At 31.1% G+C, this 26,515-nt stretch overlaps 3 protein-coding genes across 4 annotated transcripts; all 3 read left to right on the forward strand.

The window, feature by feature from the left end:
* The first annotated feature begins 2,211 nt into the window (after positions 1-2,211).
* LOC149492832 (uncharacterized) lies at positions 2,212-2,935 on the forward strand. The gene is made up of 2 exons (XM_089715964.1): positions 2,212-2,328; positions 2,813-2,935. Exons 1-2 carry the CDS (start codon positions 2,212-2,214, stop codon positions 2,933-2,935), a joined length of 240 nt encoding a protein of 79 aa, XP_089572090.1.
* A 7,671-nt stretch (positions 2,936-10,606) lies between these two features.
* FEI1 (Leucine-rich repeat protein kinase family protein) lies at positions 10,607-20,963 on the forward strand. 2 transcript variants are annotated; one of them, XM_012215092.4, is made up of 14 exons: positions 10,607-10,810; positions 11,842-12,066; positions 12,553-12,688; positions 13,690-13,761; positions 13,870-13,941; positions 15,150-15,221; positions 15,526-15,597; positions 15,708-15,779; positions 16,022-16,119; positions 16,436-16,603; positions 16,715-17,047; positions 18,870-19,115; positions 19,448-19,581; positions 20,252-20,963. In XM_012215092.4, the coding sequence occupies exons 2-14, from the start codon at positions 11,970-11,972 to the stop codon at positions 20,468-20,470; spliced, it is 1,791 nt and encodes a 596-aa protein (XP_012070482.1). In that variant the 5' UTR covers positions 10,607-10,810; positions 11,842-11,969; the 3' UTR covers positions 20,471-20,963. The 2 variants fall into 2 exon arrangements, with proteins under 2 accessions (XP_012070482.1, XP_020534328.1); XM_020678669.3 differs by lacking the exon at positions 10,607-10,810 and adding an exon at positions 10,817-10,919.
* Positions 20,964-23,244: 2,281 nt separating this feature from the next.
* On the forward strand, positions 23,245-26,196 carry LOC105632709 (Protein kinase superfamily protein). Its single transcript, XM_012215149.3, has 5 exons — positions 23,245-23,768; positions 24,337-24,472; positions 24,565-24,701; positions 24,880-25,003; positions 25,621-26,196. The coding sequence occupies exons 1-5, from the start codon at positions 23,346-23,348 to the stop codon at positions 26,046-26,048; spliced, it is 1,248 nt and encodes a 415-aa protein (XP_012070539.1). The 5' UTR covers positions 23,245-23,345; the 3' UTR covers positions 26,049-26,196.
* The last annotated feature ends 319 nt before the right edge of the window (positions 26,197-26,515 follow it).

A 26,515-nucleotide genomic window follows, 5' to 3' on the forward strand; every position in this document is an offset into this window, starting at 1 on the left:
AAATGGTGTTCTTTGAAAAATATTTATAAGAATGGTGTTTTATTGACATTTCAAAGGCTTTTGTTGCGGTTATAGTGTAATAAAAGAATTGTCACCTATAACCGGAATAAAAGCAATAAATTTTAATTTGTTTTAATATTGTCTAGCAGCTTTACGGACTAATATTCTCTCTCCTCTCTCCTTGTTAAATGTTAATATTATAAATGAAACAATGTAACAATGTCATTATATCAAAAGGAATACATTCTATGCTTTGGTAAGGTATCAAAGGTAAGATTAAGATTCCCACGATGAAAGGACACATTTTATGGAAAACCATACAAGAATACTATAACACTCATGTTCAGATCCAATATTACCTATTATTCCTCCACCACCATTGTCGAAAATTGATTTTGATTTATTAACAATGGATCCTAATGCTAAACCTCTGTGTTCTTCAAATTGGGATCCATAAAAAAAAATTTTCAGTTAGTATGTTATTTTCCTTCAAAGATGCAATACAAGCAGCTGTTAAAGAGTACCATCTATGAAGACATCATTAGTTTCGTATGATTGAAACCAAACCCACAACATATGCCATCAAATGTGCATATCAATTAGATCAATATAATTGGAGATTACGAGCAAGCAGGATGGATGGGTCCAATGTATGAAAAATCATAAAGTATAATGGTGGTCACACCTGCACTAACAGTCAATTGATACAAAATCATTGACATTTGGATAATAAATATATTTGTGCTTTTATTATATCTATGATAGAAGAACAACTGATTATCAAAATCAAAGCTCTACAAGCTGAGATTAAAGAGAAAGTCGAATATGAGCCCACTTATCGAAAAACTTAGCATGAGAAACAAATGACCATTGTTAAGCTATTTGGGAGATGGGATGACTCATATAGATGATTAGTCAGTACACGACTGCATTTCTTCATTTCAATACTGGTTCAATTTTTGTTATTAAGACTATGACCATTATATAAATGATAACATAGATCCGCATTGTCGCATTTTTGATCGGATGTCCTAGGCATTCAAGCAATCAATTGATTTAAACATTGTCTATAACATCCCTTCCCGGTCCACCCTTGAACCCGAATGAACCGAGCCGAGACGCTATAATCTGGTTGAACCTATGTCCTGTCATGCTGATATCATCCTATATGCTAAATATTATGTCATGTTGTTGCTTTATACATCATTTATATACAGACATTTATTTAATATATTCAAGACATTACACTATTTTCCAAAATGAAATGGGCCCAACTATGTGCCCTATACATGCCACAGAACCAAAATATCAAAATGAGTAGTTACCCTAAAGACTGGGTCTTCAAAAGATGAACTGCAGCAGTTGTAAAGATGACTATCTTTACACTACATATCTTATCACTATCATCACACTACACATATTCTCATGCAAGAAAATTTGTTAAACTAAAAGAGATATCAAACCTTCAACCAAAAAGCTTTAAACCTTCTTCTTAGCTTCCTTTTCTTCTCACTTTGAGCTCACCTCTCCTATACATAATAACATCTTATTAATCATCCAAAATCTCATTAAATTATGAAATTCAAGAAATTCAACTTACTTGGATAGAGTTATAAGTTGAATTTAATGCTTGAAAGCTTGAATATTAAGATAGAAAATAGAGGAAGATTTAGGAGAAGATGGAGAAGGTAAAGTGAATGGAATTTTCGGGTAACCTCCAAATATATCTTCTAGTATGTTAAAAATTTACCAAATAGTACCTAAATTTTCAATATTTTACCATTTAATACCTAAACTTTATACTTTATTTCAATTAGGTCCTAATCCTTATACTTTTATTTCAATTGAGTCTACATCTTTATGTTTCATTCAATTAAGTCCAAGTCTTTGATTTATTTAATTTTATGGCTCGAACTCGATTCTGGTTCGTTCCGACTCGACTCGACTCGCTAAATGCAACGACTCAATTCAATAGGATGTCACATTGTCGGCATGGGATAATGGTAGATGGAACCTTCTTATACAGAAAATATAATGGTTATCTAATGTGTGCAACAGCACTCGACGAGAATAACCAGATATTTCCACTTGCATTTGCCATAATTAAGAAGGAAGACGCTTCTCATTAGGATTGGTTTATGGATTGCATCAGATTTTTTATTACTGAACGCGACTCAATTCAGTAGGATGTCACATTGTCGACATGGGATAATGGTAGATGGAACCTTCTTATACGGAAAATATAATGGTTATCTAATGTGTGCAACAGCACTCGACGAGAATAACCAGATATTTCCACTTGCATTTGCCGTAATTAAGAAGGAAGACGCTTCTCATTAGGATTGGTTTATGGATTGCATCAGATTTTTTGTTACTGAATGAGACAATCTATATGTGATATCAGACCACCATATTAGTATTAAAAAGGCAATGTAAAAAGATTGGCGATTGCCTTCAGCAGCAAATTATTGCTACTACATACGCCATATTCTTAGCAATTATAATACTAAATTCAAGCATGCTCAAATGAAAGAAGCTTTGCAAAAGGCTGATAAGTTATTAATTTGGTGGTTTTGCACTTATTTTTCTAATTTAAATTTTAGGTTTTTAAGTGCTTTATCATTTTCTTTGTTCATTTTTCTTGATGTTACCAGCCTATGAAAATCAAAAGAGGAAGTTCTTCATAATATGAAAGACATTCATGAATTACACTGAGAGACTATTGAATGGGCTGATAAGATCGAATTGGAGAAATGGACGTGTTCACGATGGAGAGAAATAACATGGCTCTATGACAACTAACACAATTGAGTCTATGAATGGTATGCTTAAAGGTTTTAGGGCTCTACCTATTACAACAATGGTGGATAAAATCTTCTATCAGTGTGTTCAGCATTTTGACACTCGATGCACCAATTTCATTCATCAACAGTAGAACGGCTTTGTGTTCGCCCATTATTGTGCAGAAATGCTAAAGGAAAATGAAATGGCGTTAGTGGCCATCCCATTATTACATTAATAGTCAGATAATGGAATTTAAAACCCATACCGAAGAGAAAGGAGGAAAGCAAGTTGTTAAGCTTTAGGATGGGACATGTATGTGTGGCAAATTTCAAGAGATTAGGATCCTTTGTTCTCATGCAATAGCTGTATGCAACTCAAAAACCATTGATTATACATAGTTCATGGATAAGTATTATACACTGATGAATCCTTAAAATGTTATGAATACATGTTCCATCCCCTTGGACATTCTGACTATTGGCCCATTGCGGATGGTAAGCCACTTTTCTCAGACGTGTCATGAACACGGAACAAAGGTAAACCAAAATCATCTCAAATTCGCAGTGAGATGTTGGAAAGTTGTTAAGCTCGGTAGTACATCAAGAATCTATTGTTCAAGATATGGAAATTTTGGCTATAATAAACAAACATGTTCAGATCGGATAGCCACCAAGTGACTGGGAGTTAAGTTATTTTTTCTATTAAGTATGTTATCTTGCTAATATCTTATAGTAATGGAATATGACTTTGATTTTAATTTTATGTAAGTTCAATAAGAATATGAAATTTAGGAATCTAATAAAAATATTATCATCAAACATCATTTGAAAATATCCATAGGTACATATAATAAAACATTGTCAAAGTACTGTAGATAATGGTACACATATATAAAAATATGAAGTCAATGAGGACATCATTTACCGCAAGTTGGATGCTTTCTCTGATTTTGACTCCATAATCATGCAATCCAACTCCCAACTCCACGTCTATGTTGTTCATGAGTATATGAGTGAGGCTCAACAATTGATGAGACTCGTTTGTTGGAGTAGGTACAATAAACGTGGCGATGTTCAAATTTGGAGTTTGATCTTATGATTCAGACGATTGTAAAGATTCAGCATCTTTTGTGTCGTAGTATGATCACTACTCTCGCATTGTGTAAAAATGCCATGATCTGGTTGAATTTGGCCAAGGTTAGATTGATGTTGTGTAAAAAGGAAGTTGGATACACTTGATGCAAATGGATCTTCATATGTACTTGGACAATGCTAAGATGATGTGCGTGCAAATGGTGCAAACCCAGCATTAATATGAGTCTGCCACTGTTGCGTGTCAAATAAACCTAAAGAAGGTCGGGAACTTTGTGGCATGTTAGGCATATGTGTCGACCACCGGGCCCATTGACCTGAAGGAGTGGGCACAAAAATACCAGTCATATCAAATGAACTCTAAGTTGGAAAAGTGTTTGTTTGATGAAGAGCATATTATAGGGGCAACTAGAGGCATTCGGCTACATACATGTTAGGCCTAAGAATTGATTAACCTCAATAGGAACAAGGTCATAAGGTGATCGTTAACATGATAGTAGGAGGAACTAACACTCCCAAAACCTCCAAAGAAAAGAGTATTGTCCATAGTCAATGATGTCGAACTATTGTTAAATTCTTATAAAATCCAATCACCTCACTAGTATCCATTGACACTTACCATATACATAGAGATTAGGCGGATTTTAGCTGACACTGGAAGCACAGTCAATCTTATTACGCTGGATGTAACATTAAAGTTGGGATTTACAAAGGAGACATTTTACAAAATTCCTTTCCCTCTGGTTGGATTGGAAGACAAGACAGTCCAACCGTAGATTTAATAAATATAAGCTTTTGAACAACTTAAAGGAAATTTTATGAAAAGTTCAATGGTTGTTTACTAGCAGAAAATTAGAGTAGTTTTATAGGAAAGTTTTCCAAGAAAACTGGAAAAAAAGTTTTGTGTTCAAATCAATCAGTTTTTACAAAATTCCTTTCCCTCTGGTTGGATTGGAAGACAAGACAGTCCAACCCTAGATTCAATAAATATAAGCTTTTAAACAACTCAAAGGAAATTTTATGAAAAGTTTAGTGGTTGTTTACTTGCAGAAAACTAAAGTAATTTTCTGGGAAAGTTTTAAAAGAAAACTGGAAAAAAGTTTTGTGTTCAAATTAGTTAGTTTTTCATTGAGAACTGGAAAATAATTTTTTAAAATTTAATTAAGATTTGGAAAATAATTTTAAGTTGTTTTTCACAATTTTCCTTTATAACAGAAGATGTGTTTTCCAACTGATTTCCATTTTTAAAAAATGACATTTTCATAATTAAAAATATAATATCTATAACTTTTTTAATGAAAATTTTTTATTGAACAAATAAAAATTATTTAAACAACATAAAAAGTTATATTATTGCTTTAATATATAATTAATTTTATTACTACAAAAATATATTTATAGTTATATCCTTTATATATAAAAAATTTTGCAAAATGATAAAAATGGATATTACTATTACTCTAAATAATCAATAATAAAATTTGAAAATTTTTTAAAAAAATTCTAAGTTTCTTTTAGGCCTAATAGTCAGATAAATCCTGAATTTTGGACGTTTTAACCATTGCAACCAATTCTTTTAATTTTTTCAACCAATACATGCAACTTATTTTTTTATTAACAATTGTGATATTCATCAAGGATCCGTTAGAATCCCGCTGACGTGTTTGTTAATGAGTCTCACCTATTAACATTGTTCTGAAATCAGACCGGACCGATTGGTTCAATCGAGAACTAGATTGTGGTCCAGTTTGGATTATATAGCAAAATTGGATGTTCAAAAAATCAGCCCGAATCGATAAAAACCAGATGAAAATCAGTTAAAAACAGGCGAATTAGACCGATTAAAACCGGTTCGATTCAATTTCTGGATTTTCCCAAAAATATAGGCTTTTTTTTTTTTAATTTGGCCTCTTAAAAATTGCGCGCATTGATTTTTTAATTTTTGAGTCTCTTTATTTCTAAACCCAAAGTCCTAATATGTTAATTAAATGAAAAATAATATATATATTATGTTAATTAATTAATTTTTTTAGTTTTAAATTTATTCATATTTTATTTTTTTAAAATTATTTAATAATTTTTATTCTTTTTATAAAAGCCAATTTTGAAAATGTTTTTTATTCGAGTTCAATTTTTTTTTTAACATATATTTTCAATTTTATTTGATAAATATATTTAAAAATATTATATATAAAAATCCGGTTGAACCGTATTGAACTCGGTCGAACCTTTCGATTCAGTGAACCCCTCCCTTTACTGGTTTACTGACAGGTCTGGTTCTCAGAACACTGCCTACTGACAATAGAGCAGTTGAATAGAAATTCCACTCTAGCAGCCCTCGTATCAATTATAACACAAAATGGCAACGTTTTATATTAACATAATAATTCACTCTCCCTTGGCATTGCTACAATCAAATAACCAAACAGTGAGTTTTAAGAACTAAATATCAATCAAATTATCCTAATCACAGTTACATGTTCCGTCCAACTAAGTTCTCATTTTGAGGTTCTCTTCGCTTCTCATTTTAAACAAAAATTGGATAATAAAAATTCGACCAAATAAGCTTCAATTACCTTCTCATCGAATTGGGGAGGGCCGAAGTAGGTAAGGAAGAGTAGTAGCATCGAGAATGGCTTGGACACCAGCATCGAAGTCACATACGAAACTCCCTATAGCTACCTTTGACTAGACAATAATGTTACTAATATAGTTATTGTTTTGGTCTGTTACGTTGACACATCAGCTAATTGAGAGTCAGCTTTGTCAATGGCAGCGGTAAGGATAGAGGAGACAACCAGGACGACACCTAGCTTAAGGAAGGAAAGCTTCTTGGTCCGATTACTGATGATCTGGTTCTTGACTTTTCTAAGAGCATTGAGCTTGATTTCAGGGTTAGGAGACAAGAGGCAAGAGAGGAGGTCCATAGGACGATGAGTCTATGTGGCAAAGGCGGTTGGCATGGTGATGAAGAGGCATAGAAAAGGAAAATCAATCCTACAGGTAGAAGAGAAAATGAAGCGAGAAGTGGAGAATTTGCAATTGAATAATTTGGATTCTATTATTGCAAAAGAACGTAAATATTGTTGTTTTATATTATAATTAATCGGGGTTGCTCTAGTGGAATTCCTAGTCAGTTGCTTATTGTCAGCAGGTGAGACCCATTAACAGACATGTCAGCATGATTCTAACTGGATGGAGGTCACAATTGTTAATAAAAAAATAAGTTAAAAATAAGTTACACGTATTATTGAAAAAAATTAAAAGAATTGGCTAAAATGGTTAAAACATTCAAAATTCAGGCTTACTTGATTATTGGCCTTTGTTTTATAACATTTTATTTCTTTTAATTATGAATAATGTTTCTAAATTTTTTGAATTAAAATATGATTTTATATTGTAATTTAGTGAACGTGTTTTTCCATTTTATATTTTAATTTTCATTCTCTGAGAAAACTTTTTTCTCATAAAACAAAAAATTATTTTATATAAGTAAACATACCCTTATTGTGATATCCATTTTCCATTTAATTAATATTTTAAAATTGTAAAAAATAATTATTTTCCTAAAAATATAAATATACCTTTCTAATTATAATCGTAAATATATATATATATATATAATGGCGGAGCTAGAAATATTTTCTAGTGGGATCATTTTATTTAATTTGATTTTTAGTGGGTCAATTAGATTAAAAACTCTAATTTTTTTAACTTAGTGTATATATTTTTTAATTTTTTTTATCAATTTAATCCTATTTTATAAATATTTTTAAAAAATTAAGTGGCGCCAATTAACCCCACTTCACATAGTGTGCGGCCCCTATATATAAGTCTAAATAGAATTTATGATTTTTATTTATTTATAATTTCTAAAATAAAAAAAATAATATTTATAATTTCGTTTTTGCACGGGTTTGGATGATAAATCAATTTTAAAATTGATTTGGAATGGCTAGGTATCTAATTTGTAATAGATATTCGACCCATTGGCAACATTACTTGTTTAAGAAAAAGGATATTGTACTAAAGGTCAATTTTTAAAACTTATTTTTTAAAAAATGTCATTTTGACTTGGAGATTTAATTATGTCATTTACGGTATATATTTACTATCGTATTCTTTTTTTTATTTTTAGGGCGTTATTTTTGTTAATATTTCAGTGTTACTTTTTTTAAATTTATTATCTTTTTATGCTATCGTTATTTTCAGCCACCATTATTTTCTCTCATTCTTTCTATTGTTCCTACCGTTATTTTCAGCTGACATTATATTTTCTTTTTTTTTTTCTATTGTTCCCCAATTTCATTTTTTAGTCTCTATTATTTTTTCTCATTCTTTCTGTTGTTTCATGGTGTCATTTTTTAATTGATAAGGTATATTGATTTTCGATTTTTGTTCTATAAGCGATCGTGGTATTATTTATGCTTTGAGTGACTCTCAATTATGCTTGGATTGATACTAATACAATATGCATATGTATATTCTGTATTTAATTGATTATATATATATATATATATATATATATATATATACCGTATATAAGTATATATCATACATATAACGTATATATCTTGCATACTATATACCATATATATATAGTATTTATCTTTGTTATCGTCAATCACTGTTCCCATTTTCCTTTTATTTTTTGTTAGGGCACTAAAGAATAGAACATTTCAGCGTTTATTTTTTTTCAATGTTTCCCTTTTTCTAGTGTTTCCTTTTTTTATGTTTCCTTTTTTCAGTTTTTCCTTTTTAGTGTTTCTCTCTAGTAAGATTACTTTTAGTATTATTTAAATTTTTGTGACCAAAAGTGTTATTTGTTAGGATACCGGCAATAAAAATACGAGACACCACCACCAACATTATTATCTTAATTTGTATTCTTTTCTGATATTTTGTTAAAATTGAAACTTTATATCCGATATTTGTTAAATGCCCCTAAAAAAAAACAAGGTAAAATTGTAACCAATTAACTCTTTTAAAAATAAAAATAAGAATAAAAATAAGCATTCAATTGGTTCAGTGAGTTAAAATAAACTAAATTTGTATAAATTGAATAAACTAATTTTTTACATTAGAAAAATCAAATCAATTGAATCAATTCCATTTCATAATTATTTGACTTAATTTTAGTTAAGTTAGTTTGATTTTTAGGCCTTATTTGACAACTTTTAAGTTAGCTTTTGACGTTTTAATCAAATTAAAACTTTATTTCTATTAATTGAGCTATTCAATAATATAATTTTTATAATAGCTTTTAAGGTTGAAAAAACTTTTTATGAAACGTTAAACATTCTAATGTTTAAGTCTTTGACGTTTAGTGTTTAGTTTTTTAATTGAACTTTTTTTAGACAATATATCCATTAATTTTCCCGAATTTAACTAATTAAAAAACTAATGTAACCAATAACATGTACTTTTACCAAACACTCTGCTATATAAACGTCTACTAGCTAAAAAACTAATAGCTAACAATTAATAGCTTCTACAATAACTAACAACTACTAAGCAATTAATATCTCTAAATAGAACCCTACAGTATGTTTGGAACTAATAAAGTATAAATATATAATTTATTTATAAATGAATTTTTCATGTTTGATGTGTTATAATTTTTAAATAAGGAATTCAATTGAACTATATAAAATTATGTGAGGAATAAATTCTTAAATAAAATTTATTTATTTTTATTTCCTAACATATACTTGACATAATAATTTAATAAAAATAAATAACAAACATAATAAAGTATGATAATAGTGCCGGTTGGAGTGTAAGGAAAAATTAAATTATTAGTTATAATAATAATAATAATAATAATATAATTAAATACATGTGATTAAGAATATAATTTTAATATAGGGTAATTTACTAAACACAATTAATAAATTTTAAAAAGTTCAATCAATATATTAATTTCATGCCATTTGTTAATTCTTTTACATGCATAAAGTATTGTTTTTAACTTTTTAACATTATTTGACACTTTTTTTTTCATTATACCAAGTAAAAATAATGTTTTTAGTTCTCTAAGCTTTTTTTTTTCAATAATAAGCAATGGCTGATGAGTGTATTTACATGTTATTAAGAAAATTAAATTTTAAATGGTTTTATCGAGTTTGATAAAATTAATAAGTTGAATAAGCAAAAATAAATTGAAAATTTCATTTTATAGAAGAAAAAAAAAGATAATTTTATTATAAGAAGATAGATTCTTTAGTTTTATAGAATTTATTTAGAAATTATATCTATTTTCATAAAATTTGATTTAATTATATTCAATTTCGTAAAATTAAAATCTAATTTTTTTTTCAACCAAACACAAAAATATGAATTCAAAATGAATTTCATCAGCTTTTATAGAATTCATTTGTTCCAGACAGGGCTTAGAGTTTTACATTTTTATTCTATCATAAAAATTAAACTAAATTGAAGAAATTATATTAAACAAACTAAAATTTTAAAAATTAAACTAAAATAATCAGGTTGATTTAGTTGGATCGGTTTTATCATATTATGCTCTTGACAAGGGGGTATAATTGAAATTTGTGATCAAAGCCAAGGGTGATTGTAAGTGCAAGAAAGAATGCAGCACAGCAAAGCACAGCAGGCAGCAGCGTCGGTTGGCACGTACGGAAGGTCTACGTCACACGTGCGAGGCCACTGTCCTGTGATTGGTTGAGATGATGCCCGTTTTAATTCCAAGCATCTATTCCACTCACTAAAACACATACACACAGACTCACTCTCTTTCTCTCTCTTAAAAAAAAAATAAAATAATAAAAAGATAAAAATCAGAAAAAAAAAATCTTTTGAAGGAAATTAGAGAGAGTTTATGGTTTTGGTTTCTGGCTTTTATTTTGTTTTCTTCTGTTTGGTGTCACTTTACAGCTCACTACCTCCATTCTTCGTCACAGATCGAATCTAAGGTGTGTTTCTGTGTCTGCTCTAAATTCTTAAAATTTTCTTCATTTTTTTTCCTTTTTTTTTCCCATAAAAATCTAATCTTTTTCTTTAGCTAAAATTCACAAAAAATAGGTACTTTTTTGGTTTTGATTTGGAGTGTTATTTTGCTTGTTTGCTTAAATTCGTTGAGAATCTAAGTGTTTTCTTGAAAACTGCAGATTTATGTGTTTTCTTCAGCTGATTAGTAGTAAATGTGGTTAATTATCGAAGTAGTTTTTGTATTTGCAGTTTTAGATTTTTTTAATTTATTTTCTTTGAGCTGCGTAAAATTTTGTTTTAAAATTTCTTCTTCGGATAGAAATTTATAAAAATATATCTAATTTCAGTTAGATAGCTACCATTTTTAATTGGATATAAGAGCTTAAATGTTCTCATAGATTGCTCTGTTCAGCATAGATTATCATTTCTGTTAAAGTTTCCAATATGATGTAATTTTATTGTTTTTTAGTGGGTCTCGAAAATTTGTGTTATTTGGATGGTTTAGTTTGGTGGGGTATGGTTGGATAATATTTGATATCTTTATCTGGTATATTTTGTCTATTAGGAACTTGAATTCTTTTAATGCTGGTTGGAAATGTTAAACTCTAACTTAGTTTAATGGCTATAAGTGTCGAGTGTGGTTTGAATGAACTGATTTCTGCAACATTATTCGTAGATTCATGGTGTAAATTTAAGATGGTTTATTGTGATACTTAGTATTAAAGTATGACAAGTGTGGGAAAATTAGTTGAATAGGATGATACACATTTTTCACTGAATTTCACAAGAAGGAAGTAATAGTTTAGGAACTCCAAAAAATAAATTTAATTTTGAATATCTTCTTATGTGCTTCCCCAGCTAGATAGATATGTATTATTTAGATATACATGCTTGAAATCTGTCTTTTTATATTTAAAGTTCAAACTTAATTGTGAGAGCACAACCTTTTTCCTCTTTTTACCCAATGCTTTATCTTGCTGGTGCTGATACTATGGTGACCCTCTATTTCCCCCAGGAAACCTTTTCTTTCTTTGTAGCTGCCATATGGTATCATCAACTAACTGTATGTTACAAGGGAAGCATTTTAGAATGTGGTCTATCAAATGATTGGTAGCGGCTGTATTATGCTTGACCAGTGCCATTATGGCCCTTTCTCTGAGGACATGTCAAGGAAATTGGCTTTTTTACATTCTACTGCTCTATATCCTTCTAATCAAAAGTGGAGCTATCAATTCTGATGGTATGTGACATTGAATTTTGCTCATGTATTCTGCTGTCAAAGTAGTGAAGTTGTTGATGCAAAATCAGGGGCCGAATCCTCTTTGCATTTATAAGAATTTTAGTTCTTTATAATTGTACAATATCCTGTGTTTGTTGTTACAAAATTTCATTGCAGGTAACCATTCATAAGGGAAATACCCTGGAATGTTCCATCATTTATTTCGCTACTTGTCTCATGAAAATTTTCTTCATTATGTCATTAGATATTTGACTAACAATGGTTGATGCTGCATGATCATGATCATCTTAATAGTTCAGCTGTTGAGTAGCTTTCTAGGTGAGATGTATTAGGCATTGCTTTCCAACATCTAAGTTTTCATAGCCTGTAGTTTATACACAAACTATATTCTAGATACCATGAGTTCTTCCCAATAATTGTGAGGATGTATAAGCACCCGAATACACTTGTGATATTTTATAATAAGTTCATTTGTTACTTTTGTAGGTGAGGCTCTTCTAAATTTCAGGAATGCAATTGTTAGTTCTGACGGTATCCTTCCTCTATGGAGACCTGAGGATCCTGACCCTTGTAAATGGAGAGGCGTGACATGTGATCAGAAAACCCAGAGAGTTATATATTTGTGCGTTCTTTCCCACATAATTGGTTCACTTTCTATTGTTATTGTTGAGCTGAGATATATTCTCAAGAATATTGACTATGGTTTGCTAAAAGGTGTGGAAAAGTAATATTTGTGAACTTTGGCATTACTTTCTCATGGAATGCATCATGTTGAAGGGCATTGTAAACAATGAAGGATGCCAAGCAAGCACCCGTATATTATTTTTGTTGGCATACATATATATTTTCGTACTTTATAAAAGAGTATCTTGTGGCATTGAATGGTGAACCCTTTGTCATGTGAAAAATAGGAAGGATTAATGAGCTTTGGACAATTGGTAACCTTGTTCAAGAGCATATATTTTCCTGCAGCACTCTTCTGCGTTTAATTTTTTCTTTCTTTGAATGGAATGTTGTGAATCATTTCAGTTGTTTTCTAAGTCATGGTGTATATGCCGTATGTTTTGCGTTTTGAATTGCATTTATTTAGCTGAAATAAACTCTTACGCCACAATACCTATAGTATAAAATGCTTCCTTATTCTTTTATCACAATTTTAATTAATCAGAGATATATATGCTTGCTGAAATTCTAGTTGTTGATACTTCAGAGTTGAGTGTTTCCATAAACCACCAAATAAAATGAGTCCCAAAACCAAAATATCACAAGTACCACTGTCCTGGACCATCAAAAGGAAAAATATAACCAAATCTCTTTTTGCCTTGGTGGCTACCCTCTGATATGATAAGAAAAAACTAGATAAGTAAACAAGTAACAATTCTATTTTGATGGTTTAGGGTTTCATATACTGATATCTTCTCTAATAGGTTGTTTGGGAATGCTAAAAATGTTTATTTTTCATTGTGAAAACAAACCCTATGGTACTGTAAAGCTGTATATATGTATTAATATTCACATGCACACACTCTCAGAGCACTGTGTATTTCATGATATAATATAATAAATGCCTATTGTATTGAATTTAACATTCTGCATTTTTTCTTTAAATTGTTCATCTTGCAGGAGTCTGAAGAATCACAAATTAAGTGGACCTATATCTCCTGACATTGGGAAGCTAGACCACTTGAAGATTTTGTATGTATTCTTAGGATTTCTGATTTTTATTTATAGTTGGTTTCTTCCTTGCTGAATTTTGAGGATAAGGTGCAATTTCTGATGCACTTCCAAATTCATGTGTTATAGAGATCTGAAAAACAACAACTTCTATGGGACAATTCCTTCAGAATTGGGAAATTGCACAGAGTTGCAGGGAGTGTAAGTATCTCTAATGGAAAAATTCAAAACCAATTGACATGTTCCCTGCCACTGAATTAATGTTTTTGGCTTTTGTTTTGGTCAATTTGAAAATTATTGCAAAATGCTTCACTAGCAGCCACTAGTTTATTCTTGTCTTTCATTTCCCTTAGTTGATACTATTGATTAAGGATAAGCAGTGTAGGATGCTTGATTTTCATTTAGGGCCTTATGGTCCTTGAGAATTCCTGATTTGGTCAATGGTTGATACTCATACAAAGTGACTTAAAAATTAAACCATTCTGAAATCCTATCATCTACCTTCAGCTGGTAGATGCTGCTTTCTATCTCTACACATACTGCATTTTCCTGGTCATGAATATAAGTTCTGATGATGCATCAATTACTTTTCCTTTAAAAATTTCCTTTTTTTAAAGTGAAAACCTTTAAGAAATGTATTTTGCCACACTTGTGTGAAGTTGCCTTTGCAGAGTTTTGAATCATTCAAATATGTGTCGTTCAAATAGAATATCAAACCTCCTATGCGTAAGAGGAAATAAGAGTTATCCATTATGAACTAGTATTTGAGGACCTCACTAAATCTTGTAAATGTAGCAAGATAATATTTACCTTGCTAGGAGAGGATTTTTACAACTCAGGTGCACTCTTTTTCTGTATTGTCTATTGTGGAGTCAGTAACCTCAAAAATTTCTCAGAGATATATGTGATGCCTGTATTTCTATAATTGTCTAAAATTAAAGTCCAAAATATACTTGCTTATTTTTTATTGATGCTTTAGGAAGGAGAAAAAAACTGCTACTGTTTAATGTTGCTTCTTTGTATCCAGGGTGCCTCTATTTCTTGAAATTCTCTTGAGCATAATGTACATGTGATAAATCCTCCTCTACTTATAGAGGCCTGCCTTGGTTGTTAATGTTTTCTCATCATTGCTGAAGAAAAATGTACCTTTTATCACTTACTTAGCTGATAGTAGGAACTGATTTGCACATTTTGTCTTGCAGTTGTTTTTCCTTGTCTCAACGAATCTTGGTAGTTAATAATTCAACATATAAGTATTTAGAAAACTCTATGAAGTTGCTCTTTTCATTGTGATTTTATAGTTAGCACCCTTTAATCCATTTTTGAATGGTTGTGTGTGTATGCATATCATTACATTTATTCTTGTAAATGGATGTCAAAGTAAATTGTACATATTTCTTCTGCTGCAGATACTTGCAGGGTAACTACTTAAGTGGACTAATTCCAAGTGAATTGGGAAAATTATCTGCGCTTCAATATTTGTGAGTTGTTTTCCTTATGATGCATGTCATCATTTTTCAATTTACAGAGTTAATCCTGCGAGTACTCTAGTTTGGTTTAGTTTTCAGAGGAACTTTGTTCCTGCTTAGTCATTCCTGAACCCTATTTGTATCCCAAATTAATCTGAGGGAAATAATTTTTTCTGCTCAAGAGTCAACAATGAGCTGCAAATTCTATGCTCAAATAAATGCTGTGCTCAAGTTCCTTGTGTGAATGAATTTAATGAATATTTTTATGTGTTGGTAAAATGTGAACTCATTAGTATTCTTTTCTTTAATAATGCAGGGATATCTCAAGCAATTCTCTCAGTGGATCAATTCCTCCATCACTTGGAAAATTGAATAAACTCATTGCTTTGTAAGTATATTTGTTTCCATCTAATTAATATTTTGAAAATTTTTTACTATATTAGCAATTAAAATATGTTACGCCAAATCTGATTTTTTTAATCTTTTCGAATTTTGAAGCAACGTGTCAAACAATTTTCTCATTGGACCAATACCATCTGATGGCGTACTTATCAACTTCACAGAAAGCTCGTAAGTCTAGCTGCTATGTTTAATAGATTTCGAGTCATTTGAAGGTCATCTAGTTACCTAGACATACTTTGAGGTGCATTAGAAGGTGATCTAGTTACCTAGACATACTTTGAGGTGCATTAGAAGGAGTGCTACTCTATTGTGGTTATAGTTTGGTGAAATCAAATTCTACTGTTGCCATAATTTACTCCAGTATTGACAAAAGCAGATTCTATACTGATAAATTGAAGTTTATATTATAGTTTCATTGGGAATCGTGGTTTATGCGGGAACCAGATAAATATGGCCTGCAAAGACGATAATGGAGGGCCTGCAACTAGTTCACAATCTCCTCAATCAGGTGAACTTTCAACATGCAAAGCTGATTCTTTGATTATTTTTCTCATTGGCACCCCACTTTACAGGTTTAATTTGCTATTCTTGATATTATGGTTCCACCTTTGGGATTATAAAATTTGTAAATAAATGAGTATCACAGGCAATTTTGTAAACTTTACTTATAATTTGGAGCACTTGAATCTGGCTCTTAAATTTCTGGAGTCACCTAAAGAAAATGAAAACTTGTTTCTCTGAAACGACATTGTACTATTTACCTGTTTTCTTACACCTTGTCTTGCTGCTTTGTGTTAACAAAATTAATATTTCACCATTTTTAGCACAAGGTCAAGGTGGAAAGAAGAAATACTCAGGGAGATTGCTTATTAGTGCTTCAGCGACTGTTGGTGCACTGCTTTTGGTGGCACTTATGTGTTTTTGGGGTTGCTTTCTTTACAAAAAGTTTGGTAAAATTGAAAGTAACAGCATAGCAATGGATGTCAGTGGAGGTACTCTTCTTTAATTACTGGAAATGTTTTTAGTCTTTCATATGTATCTAAACATTTTAACTTATGAGTCCTAAAACTCACCTATTGGTTCATGTGATCTCATTGTTTCAGGTGCTTCAATTGTAATGTTTCATGGGGACTTGCCTTACTCTTCAAAAGACATCATTAAAAAATTAGAGACCTTAAATGAGGAACACATCATAGGTTGTGGGGGTTTTGGAACGGTGTACAAGCTTGCAATGGATGATGGCAATGTATTCGCTTTGAAAAGAATTTTAAAGATGAATGAGGGTTTTGATCGTTTCTTTGAGAGGGAACTTGAGATTTTGGGAAGCATAAAACATCGATACTTGGTGAACTTGCGCGGTTATTGCAATTCTCCAACCTCAAAATTGTTAATTTATGATTTCCTCTCTGGTGGCAGTCTTGATGAAGCACTCCATGGTAAGATATGCATATTACATTTATCTTTTTCATGTGTTAATATATTGGAATTGATGAATTGCATATGTATGCCTCTTACCAGCCCTAGTACTCGCGAGCATGGTGGTCCTCTTAATCTTCTGACAAAAAGTTATAGTTGTGAATGTGAAAATTAATAAAGTGATTTCCACACTTCGAATGCCTAAATTCGTGTAGCCTCATATATGGGTTTTTCAATTCCTACCAGTTGAGGTAGACTTGCTCTTGCATAGCTATTGCCCTTGTCCACAATTATTGCGGTGGCTTATTTCCAACCTTGAGCTGTGATTTTGTTGGTTGAAAGATTTAATGATCTTCCTATTTGATGCTCTAGCTTTTATTTGATCTCTCTCTCTCTCTCTCTCTCTCTCTCTCTCTCTCACTTGTTGGGTTGGAGGGTGGGGCTTGATTAGTTAATAATCGATTAACTGAATCTAGTATCAAGGCCTTAGGTTTGGATTCTTCTGGTATTGTTTGTCCTATGGCTACTATGATCTCTAGAAAGAGCAAAATGTAGTTTACATGCCTTGTGTGACATTTTGCTGATCAACGTCTCAACACATCTTTATAAGAAAAGAAAAAAAAGAAATGGTGTCATTTGAATTCTTGGCATATTCTGGTCTTGGGCATTGGCAAATGTGTGATGTACTTGCAGTTAGACTTTTGAAGTTTTGGTTGTTGGAGTAGCAATGGCCGACTGCCTATGGCAATGCAATTTTGGGAATATAGTTCTAGCATCATCTGGGAGTACCACTTACTGTTATTCATCTGCTTTGTTTTACTCTTGAGCCCCAGTAAACTATGAACATGTACCATATATTTAGTGATATGAATCTTGAGAGAACCAAAATCTAGAAGCTAGCTAATGAGGCTGGAGAGGCCAAAGTCCATCATAAACTACAGCTTCGAAGTATGAGAAATGTGGGATTCAAGTCAGATACCTTGCTATTAAAATCATGACATCCCATCATGCTTCACAGACCTGGTGCTCATGTTGGCTAGCTGTGCACTATGCTTTTCCTAGTCCCAGTTGAAAATGCAATACCATCCACTCATGTCACACAATAATTTCCTTATTACCTTACATATTAACCGTCTTGAGTGCTCTTATTTCCAAACTCCATTTTTTAAATATAAAATATCTCAGATTTATTGTATTGACACTAATCTTTTCATAAGTTCAAATTTAAATGATTAATTTTATACTCATTTGTTTCCTTATGCCTGTTTGTATTCCCAAAACTATCCTCTTTAAGTCTCTTGTTTCTTCTTGTGTTATATTTAAAAACGTCAACTTATGATAGGAAAATCACAATGGGTTCAAGTAATCTTTTATTTTTCAAAAATCTACATATATAACCAAACATCATTTTAATTATAAATAAATTTTCACTGTAATGAAACAATTGAATCGTCATTTATCTTAACAAGATCTATTAATTGGGGAACATGGTGGCTGGCTCTGGTACACAAACTGGCTTGAACCTCAGGTAAACCATATCACAAAGCATGGCTGGATTACCATGCCTTGTGATGGTTGTTGATATGGATCTGAATCCATCTTTATTGAAAAAGATAAAAATGGTATAGTTGAAATGCTTGGATCCATTCTTCTCTTAGGCCTTACTGATAGATTGAAGATGTGGATTAGGCCTGAAGTGATTTTTTAGGTTCAGTATTTTCTATTTCTTTATGGATTTTTTCAATCCAGCTTTTGGATTTGGATGTATGCTTTCTATAAATTTGTTGCACGAGGACCAAAAAAATGAGGGAGAGACAATGAGCTATTATAACCCTTATGCAGAAAGATCTGAGCAACTGGACTGGGATGCACGTCTGAATCTTATCATGGGAGCAGCAAAAGGATTGGCCTACTTGCATCATGATTGTTCCCCCAGGATCATACATCGTGACATAAAATCAAGCAATATTTTGCTTGATGGCAATTTGGATGCTCGAGTATCTGACTTTGGACTAGCCAAATTGTTAGAGGATGAAGAATCACACATTACAACCATTGTTGCAGGGACATTTGGTTATCTAGCTCCTGGTAAGTGAGATATAAAGTCTTGAATTATGTTTTCAACTAAACCCAAAATGCTTGGATGAATATTTCTGATGAAGTAGACACTCAACATTGAGTTTCGGCCAAAAATCATTTTGGGATATATAAATTCATCCCCCTTTTCATAGATAAAGAAAAAAATATTTTTTTGATAATGCCATGATAACTATCTGCTAATCTCTTTTAGCTTATAATGTAACCTTGAGGAGAACTTTGATAGTTCTTGTACTGGTCATCACTTGATGTGAACTTCATATGCCATATATTAATTTCAATTAAACATATTGTATTCTGATTTTGTTTCACTCCATTTGCAGAGTACATGCAGAGTGGTAGAGCCACTGAAAAGACTGATGTTTATAGTTTTGGGGTCCTGGTGCTTGAAGTGTTAAGTGGAAAGCGACCCACAGATGCATCATTCATCGAGAAGGGTCTGAACATTGTTGGTTGGGTATGCTACTGGCCTAAGTACCAGCAAACTATAAAAATATAAAGTGATTTTTAATAATCATTAGAAGCATTTTTCTTCTAAAATTTCGATGCAACATGATGTATATGCTAGTAGAACTACTCTTATAATTGATTCAAGTTGGTAATTTACAGCAGTATAATTAGGGTAATAGTGGATTCCAACCCTGTGAACTAGCATTTCTTTGAAAACTTCTCAAACAACAATGAAATTGCCTCTATCCTGTTTGCTTAGCTTTAGAAGTGAACTTGTACACTTGGTGAACAGCTCGGTAACAACTCCTTCATGTTTATCTACAGAAATGAGTTTGAAAAAATAGTTTCGGCTGTTTAATCACCAAGCCAGAGCAAGTTTGGGTGAGCTTTGGCTGGGTAGTTGTTTTGATGGAACCAAGCTTGAACATAAAGCTTATATCACAAGTGGCTTAAATTATTTCTAGCCCGAGCCACTAGGTTCAAGTCTAGGTGAGAGAGGGAACAAAGCATTGGTTCATCATGAAGAACCCGACTCAACATGGTTCATTCACCCTCCTAGTTGGTTTCAGGCATTTTGTATCAGAAAAAATGTACTTTTCAAGTAAAACATTGCATCAACAACCAGCATTTGCCTCGAATGTGGTCAAGTGTACTCATCTATTTTTCCTTTTTTGCAGTTAAATTTTTTGGTCACAGAGAATAGGCAACGAGATATTGTCGATACTAACTGTGAGGGCGTGCAGATAGAAAGCCTTGACGCTCTGCTTTCAGTTGCCACTCAATGTGTCTCTTCGAGTCCAGAGGATCGACCCACCATGCACAGGGTAGTTCAGATACTCGAGTCTGAAGTCATGACCCCATGCCCAAGCGACTTTTACGACTCCAGCTCTGATTGAAGCATGTGGGTTTCAGGACGTGTTTTGAGTTTGCAATCACAAGTGTGGAGCTTTTTGGGAAGCAGTGGAAGGGGCTTTGAATCTGCAGCAGTTTTGTATGTTGATTTTATTCATTCATTCTTTCTGCAGATTTATGACAACTAAGACACATTGCTTCATTTGTCCGTCAGACCATACAAGTGATTAGTCATCTACCGGAATTCATCATACACATTAGGATCTGCTCGTTTTGCATGGATGTTTCAAGAGAAGACTGTTCAATACGTGATCGGAGTTTCTACTTGTGGGGCGAGTTATTTATTCATCCATCCTCTTTTTTTTCCCCTTGTCGACCTTTTGTTGTAATCCCCTTTCACATTCATTCTCTCAAATTAAGTGTATATGCAATATCTGTATAAATTGAGAATATCTGTCTTTGCAGAGGATTCAGTGTTTTTGCCATTTTGTAAAATATATTTATTGCAATAATCAGTGTCTGCAGTGATTGTCTTCTCCTCTGTTGTGCATCTTAGAAGCTTATTTTGCTTTTTGTGTGTGTTTATGTTTGGGGTGGGTAATACATCAGATGTGGATACTAGGATTTGAATGTGTTACTTCTGTTTGGAACAAATTAAATAAAAATATAGAATTCATTTGATAATGAAATTTTCATAGAATTTCATTTATAAACGAAGTTTCTGCGTAGAATAATATAATTTTTAAAATATGAAATTTGACTAAATGTTAATTTTTAATAAATCCAAAATTGAATTACATTATTTTTCAAAAAAATTTTAGTACAGTGATTATTTATAGTAAATTTATAATTTTGAAAAAAAAATATATAAAAAGAACTATAGTTGAGAAAGGAAAACAAGGGATAATTATGAATTTGATGAATTTTTTTTTTTTTATTTTCGGTTTTGAATGGAAAATATTTACAATTAAGTGTTTGAATTAATAATTTTAGTAAATTAAGTGCATATAGTCAGAACTTTTACTATTAAAACAAAATGAACTATCTTATTCAATTACTTTGCTTTATTTAATTTCCCTGATTATCATTTTTTTTTTGTGTGTTTTTTGTCCTTTTTTAATATTATTTTTGAATTCAAATAAAAATTAGAAGGAATTTTTAAGACATTTCATTAAAAAATAGGTATAAAACCTCTCAGTTAACAACACAGGCTAGGTATGTGGAAAGAGTTTTCGAGTTCGATCCCTACTAAACACACTTGTAGGGAGGGACAAAGAGCCTTGACTGTGATTAAGCCCTAAGCCAAATTAGGTAGTCCTTGATAATATGGTACGAATACTGGTGGTTTACATAAAAAAAAATATAAAATAACGAAAAATTGAAAAACCAAAAACAAAATGAACTGTTTTATTCAATTGTTTTGCTTTTTTTTAAAAAAATTATTTTAGATTATTATCCTTTTTTATGTGCTTTCTGTACTTTTCTTTTAATATGATTTTCGAATTCAAAGAAAATTAGAAGGAATGTTTGAGATTTTTTATTAGAAAAAATAGATATAACACAATGAAAAATAAAAAAAAAGAGATTAATTAAATGAATTTTCATGTTTAATATCATTTATTGAATAAAATAACCGATTTTAATCTTCAGATAAAATAATCTAGCTAAGTACGCTAATCACAACTTTTTAATAGTTCAAATATTCAATTGCAAATTTTTTCTATTCAAAAATTAAAAATAGAAAAATTTAAAAGTTCAAACACGGTAAATATAATTAATCTGAAAAGGAATATATATATATATATATATATAAAAGACAATGATTAAATAAAAATTAAAAAATAACTCAATATAAAACTAATTTTATAAAATCTCTTATTTATGAACAAAGTTAATCATTGTCATTAAAAAGTTATATTAGTTTTAAAAAATTGAGTTGTTTTTTAATTAAGCCATCCAAGATGACATAAAAAATCCAATGAATAAGTAAAAGCTTTCAAGTGTATGATTTTAGTATAAAATTTATGAAGTAGAACAAACCAATTCAGAAAAAATAAATTTTTTTGGATGCAATCAATCTTGTAGTGTTAGCTTCCACAATAAATGTTCAAACAAAGATAATACCAAATTGTTTTTGATAATGCAAGATTTTCTCCATGGAAGAAATGAAAAATTTGTTGGGTAGAAATATTATTATCAATGTGAAGTGAAGGATATTTTAAAGTATAGATAAATGACATTTTCTTGTATATATATATATATGCACTTCATGCATGAAGACATAGGTGACAAAAGCAAATAACATAATACAGAACCAAATCAACCAAGACTAAAAATACAAATCGAAAATTTTTGAAGACGGACCAAACCGAACTGAAATTAACATATGAATCGAATCGAATCGAACTCAACTAGTTGGTTCGGTTGTTTTTTGTCGGATTTTTCATGTCGATTCCGTTTTAAAGTCCATCGATGGTTCTTTATGAAATTGACTCAAACGGAATAATAATTTCGTTTAAACTAAATGACCGACGACAAACTGAATCTCCTTTGAATAACAAACCGAACCGAATTGAAATGAATCGATTCGATTTTCATTTCACCTGGGTTGCTAGTTTTGCAGAAGACGAAAGCAAATAACATAATACGAAATAAGTAAAATATGATGACAAAGAAAACTACCCCAATGTAGTAGAGTTGTTAGAGTAGTTGAAGAAAGAATGTCTTTCTCTATTATCATTTTGATCACTCCAATATTTTTTAAACACAAGAAACCTATTTTTATTTATTTATTTATTATTAATTACAACCATACCATTACCATACCAACACCCATTACTCTCTCTGTGTCTAACAAACTCCAATTCTTTAATTCTACCATAACAAAGCTAACCCATTGTGTTTCAAGAAAAGGAAAAAATGAAAGAATCTCCAAAATCAAAGCAATGGAGACCCTTCACCTCAAATTGCTGTTCAGCTGAAAACCAAACAATCTTGGGTAACTTTAGCAGATGTAGGCCTTCAAAATCAGATTTCTCAAAGAATATAGCACCATCACCATCATTTAAACGACTGTCGTTTTCTGATCTTAGTAGGTCTTCTTCTCTGCGTATTAATGAAGATATTGCTCAGTCGTTAGGGCCTGACCTGTTTGATTTTCAACTCAGTGAGTTAAAAGCTATAACTCACAACTTCTGCAGCAATTATTTGCTTGGAGAAGGTGGGTTTGGGACTGTTCATAAGGGTTATGTAGATGATCATTTAAGAGAAGGCTTGAAGGCTCAGCCTGTTGCTGTTAAGCTTCTTGACATTGAAGGTCTTCAAGGACACCGCGAATGGCTGGTATTCTTACTTTCTTTCTTTTTTTAGTGTGATTTTGCTGTATGATACGGTTGTTCATTCCACCGAAATTCAAAATTTTGATAACCAATGTAAATTTAATGGACCAAAATCTTTTTATACAAATCGAACCAAAATTGAATATCTTATAAGGTGAAATTGATTCGATTCAGTTCAATTTTGACTATTTTTGGCAAGCTTAATCTTTTTTTTCTTTTTTGGTTTCATAAAAATTACACTAGTTGAAAAAAAAAAAATTATTTTCTCCGTTACGCTGCGGCTACACAACAGAAGGTAATCCTTTCTTTATCTCATCAAATTAGTGAAAACAACTGTAGCGAAGAAGATTCGACTTATTAATCCAGTTAGTGTGCGTTGTGTATTTCCTATTTAACTAATAAAATATTAAATTTGATTTGATTTAATTAGGTGGATTTACCATATTATTCTCAACCCTATCTAGTATTATTAAAAAAAATATATATATATAATAAATAATAAATTCAACCCCGACTCTACTGACTAGTTATAAAAACAATATTAGTTTGAAAAGTTGCAACCTACCATGCAGGCAGAAGTAGTGTTCCTGGGTCAACTGAGACACCCAAATTTGGTGAAACTGATTGGGTATTGCTGTGAGGATGAAGAACGACTTCTCGTTTATGAGTTCATGCCTCGAGGCAGCTTAGAAAACCATTTATTCAAAAGTAAAAAGTTCTAACTATTTATTAATTATTAGTAAATTGTAATTATTTATTAAATAAAAAAATTCACATATTCTATTTACTTAAAATTACAGGGATTTCAGTGTCACTGCCATGGGGCACAAGGTTAAAAATAGCAGTAGGAGCAGCTAAAGGTCTAGCTTTCTTGCATGATGCTGAGAAGCCTGTCATTTATCGAGACTTCAAGACTTCCAATGTCTTGCTTGATTCTGTGCGTAACTTTCATATATTTCTTCCTTAATTACCCACTTTGTTTAGAAAATTAAATTTTGTCATTTTATATATATATATATAGATTGTTTTTTAAATAAAATTAAAATAATTAAAGTGAATTTGAAATGTTGCATATGAAATGTTCTGAAGAATGTTGTATATTTTGTTAATATTAGGACTTTACGGCTAAATTATCAGATTTTGGACTGGCAAAGATGGGACCTGAAGGATCTGACACACATGTCACCACTCGTGTGATGGGTACATATGGATACGCTGCTCCTGAATATGTTTCAACAGGTTAGGCTGCAAAAACAATCAATACTTTTTAAAATGGAACCTTAATTACTGATTAATAACTAATATTTGTTATTTGAAAAATCACATTACATTTAAAAAAAAAATATTATTTTGTTCATAAACCCTTTTAATTATGTAGCTTCTCTTTTTGATATTTAGTTTATGTTGCTCTATGCTAAAAATTTTGAATTTTTAAAAATAGATTGATAAAATAAATAAATTTAATTTTTTAATATATCTATGTTTCCCTTTTAAAACACTAAATAACAAATATCATTATAATTTAATAATAAATTTTTCTTTGACAATTAAAAAACTAAGCTTGTATTCGGCAAGCTTTTGCAGCAGCTGGTTAAAATGCTAAACGTTATCTTTTATAGTGTTTGGTAACATAATAGCATTTGAATTAACTTTTAGAAATTAAGACAGCTTTTTATAAAAAGTTAGCTAATAGCAAAACGTTATTAAAACAGTTACGGTTAACAAAACAACTAATTTTACCGAACAGATCCTAAAACTCAAAAGCAAAAACAACTAATTTCACTTGTCCAATTTAAAAAATGTCATTTCCAATTAATCTTAGGATTCAACATTTGCTAATATAAAATCCTTCTCAGGGCACTTAACAACCAAAAGTGATGTTTATAGCTTTGGAGTAGTATTGCTAGAGCTATTAACTGGAAGAAGAGCAATGGACAAGTCAAGGCCAAAGAGTGAGCAAAATCTCATTGACTGGGCAAAACCTTATCTCACAAGCAGCAGAAGATTAAGGTATATTATGGATCCAAGACTTGCAGGACAGTATTCGGTTAAAGGAGCAAAGCAAATTGCTCATCTAGCAACCCAGTGCATAAGCATAAACCCTAAGGACAGACCAAAAATGCCAGCCATTGTTGAAACACTTGAAGCTCTACAACAGTACAAGGACATGGCTGTCACTAGTGGGCAATGGCCTCCTTCTCCAAAATCCAAGGCAAGTGCTAATCAAAGCAGAAGTACAAGTTATAAAAAACCTTCTCCTCTTGTTCCAACCAAAAAAGCTTAACTTAGTATATATGTGTGTGGTGGGTGTTTGTGTAATTGGAGCAGAATTGAACTTAGACATGTCTGTAAATATGTGAATGGTATATTCATAGCATATATATGTATGAACATATGGAATGGAAAAAATAAAAATTTCTTGGTTTGGAAAATTTACTGGGTTTATTACTATTTAATCTCTATGTTATAACATTATGTTGGCAAAGGAGTTTTGGTATTCATGAAAGCTAGAGATGTAAGTCACGTGATTTTGATGTTCATGAAAGTAGCTAAAATCATATCTCTTGATTTAGCTTAATTTGAATAGAGAGGACTCTTTTCTTTTCAAGAGTAAATCTATGTACAAAAAGCTTTGGTATTCAACAAAGTTTTCCTAGTTTTTTCTCTTGGTAAGTTGACATTATTTTCTTATTTATTAATTGAAGGATATTCAATGATCTTGATTGTATTTTGTCATTTTTTCTTTAAAAA

Source organism: Jatropha curcas, chromosome 11, assembly GCF_041381405.1.
Source record: "Jatropha curcas cultivar XTBG-Jc1 chromosome 11, XTBG_Jcur_1.0, whole genome shotgun sequence".
NCBI classification, from domain to species: Eukaryota; Viridiplantae; Streptophyta; class Magnoliopsida; order Malpighiales; family Euphorbiaceae; genus Jatropha; species Jatropha curcas.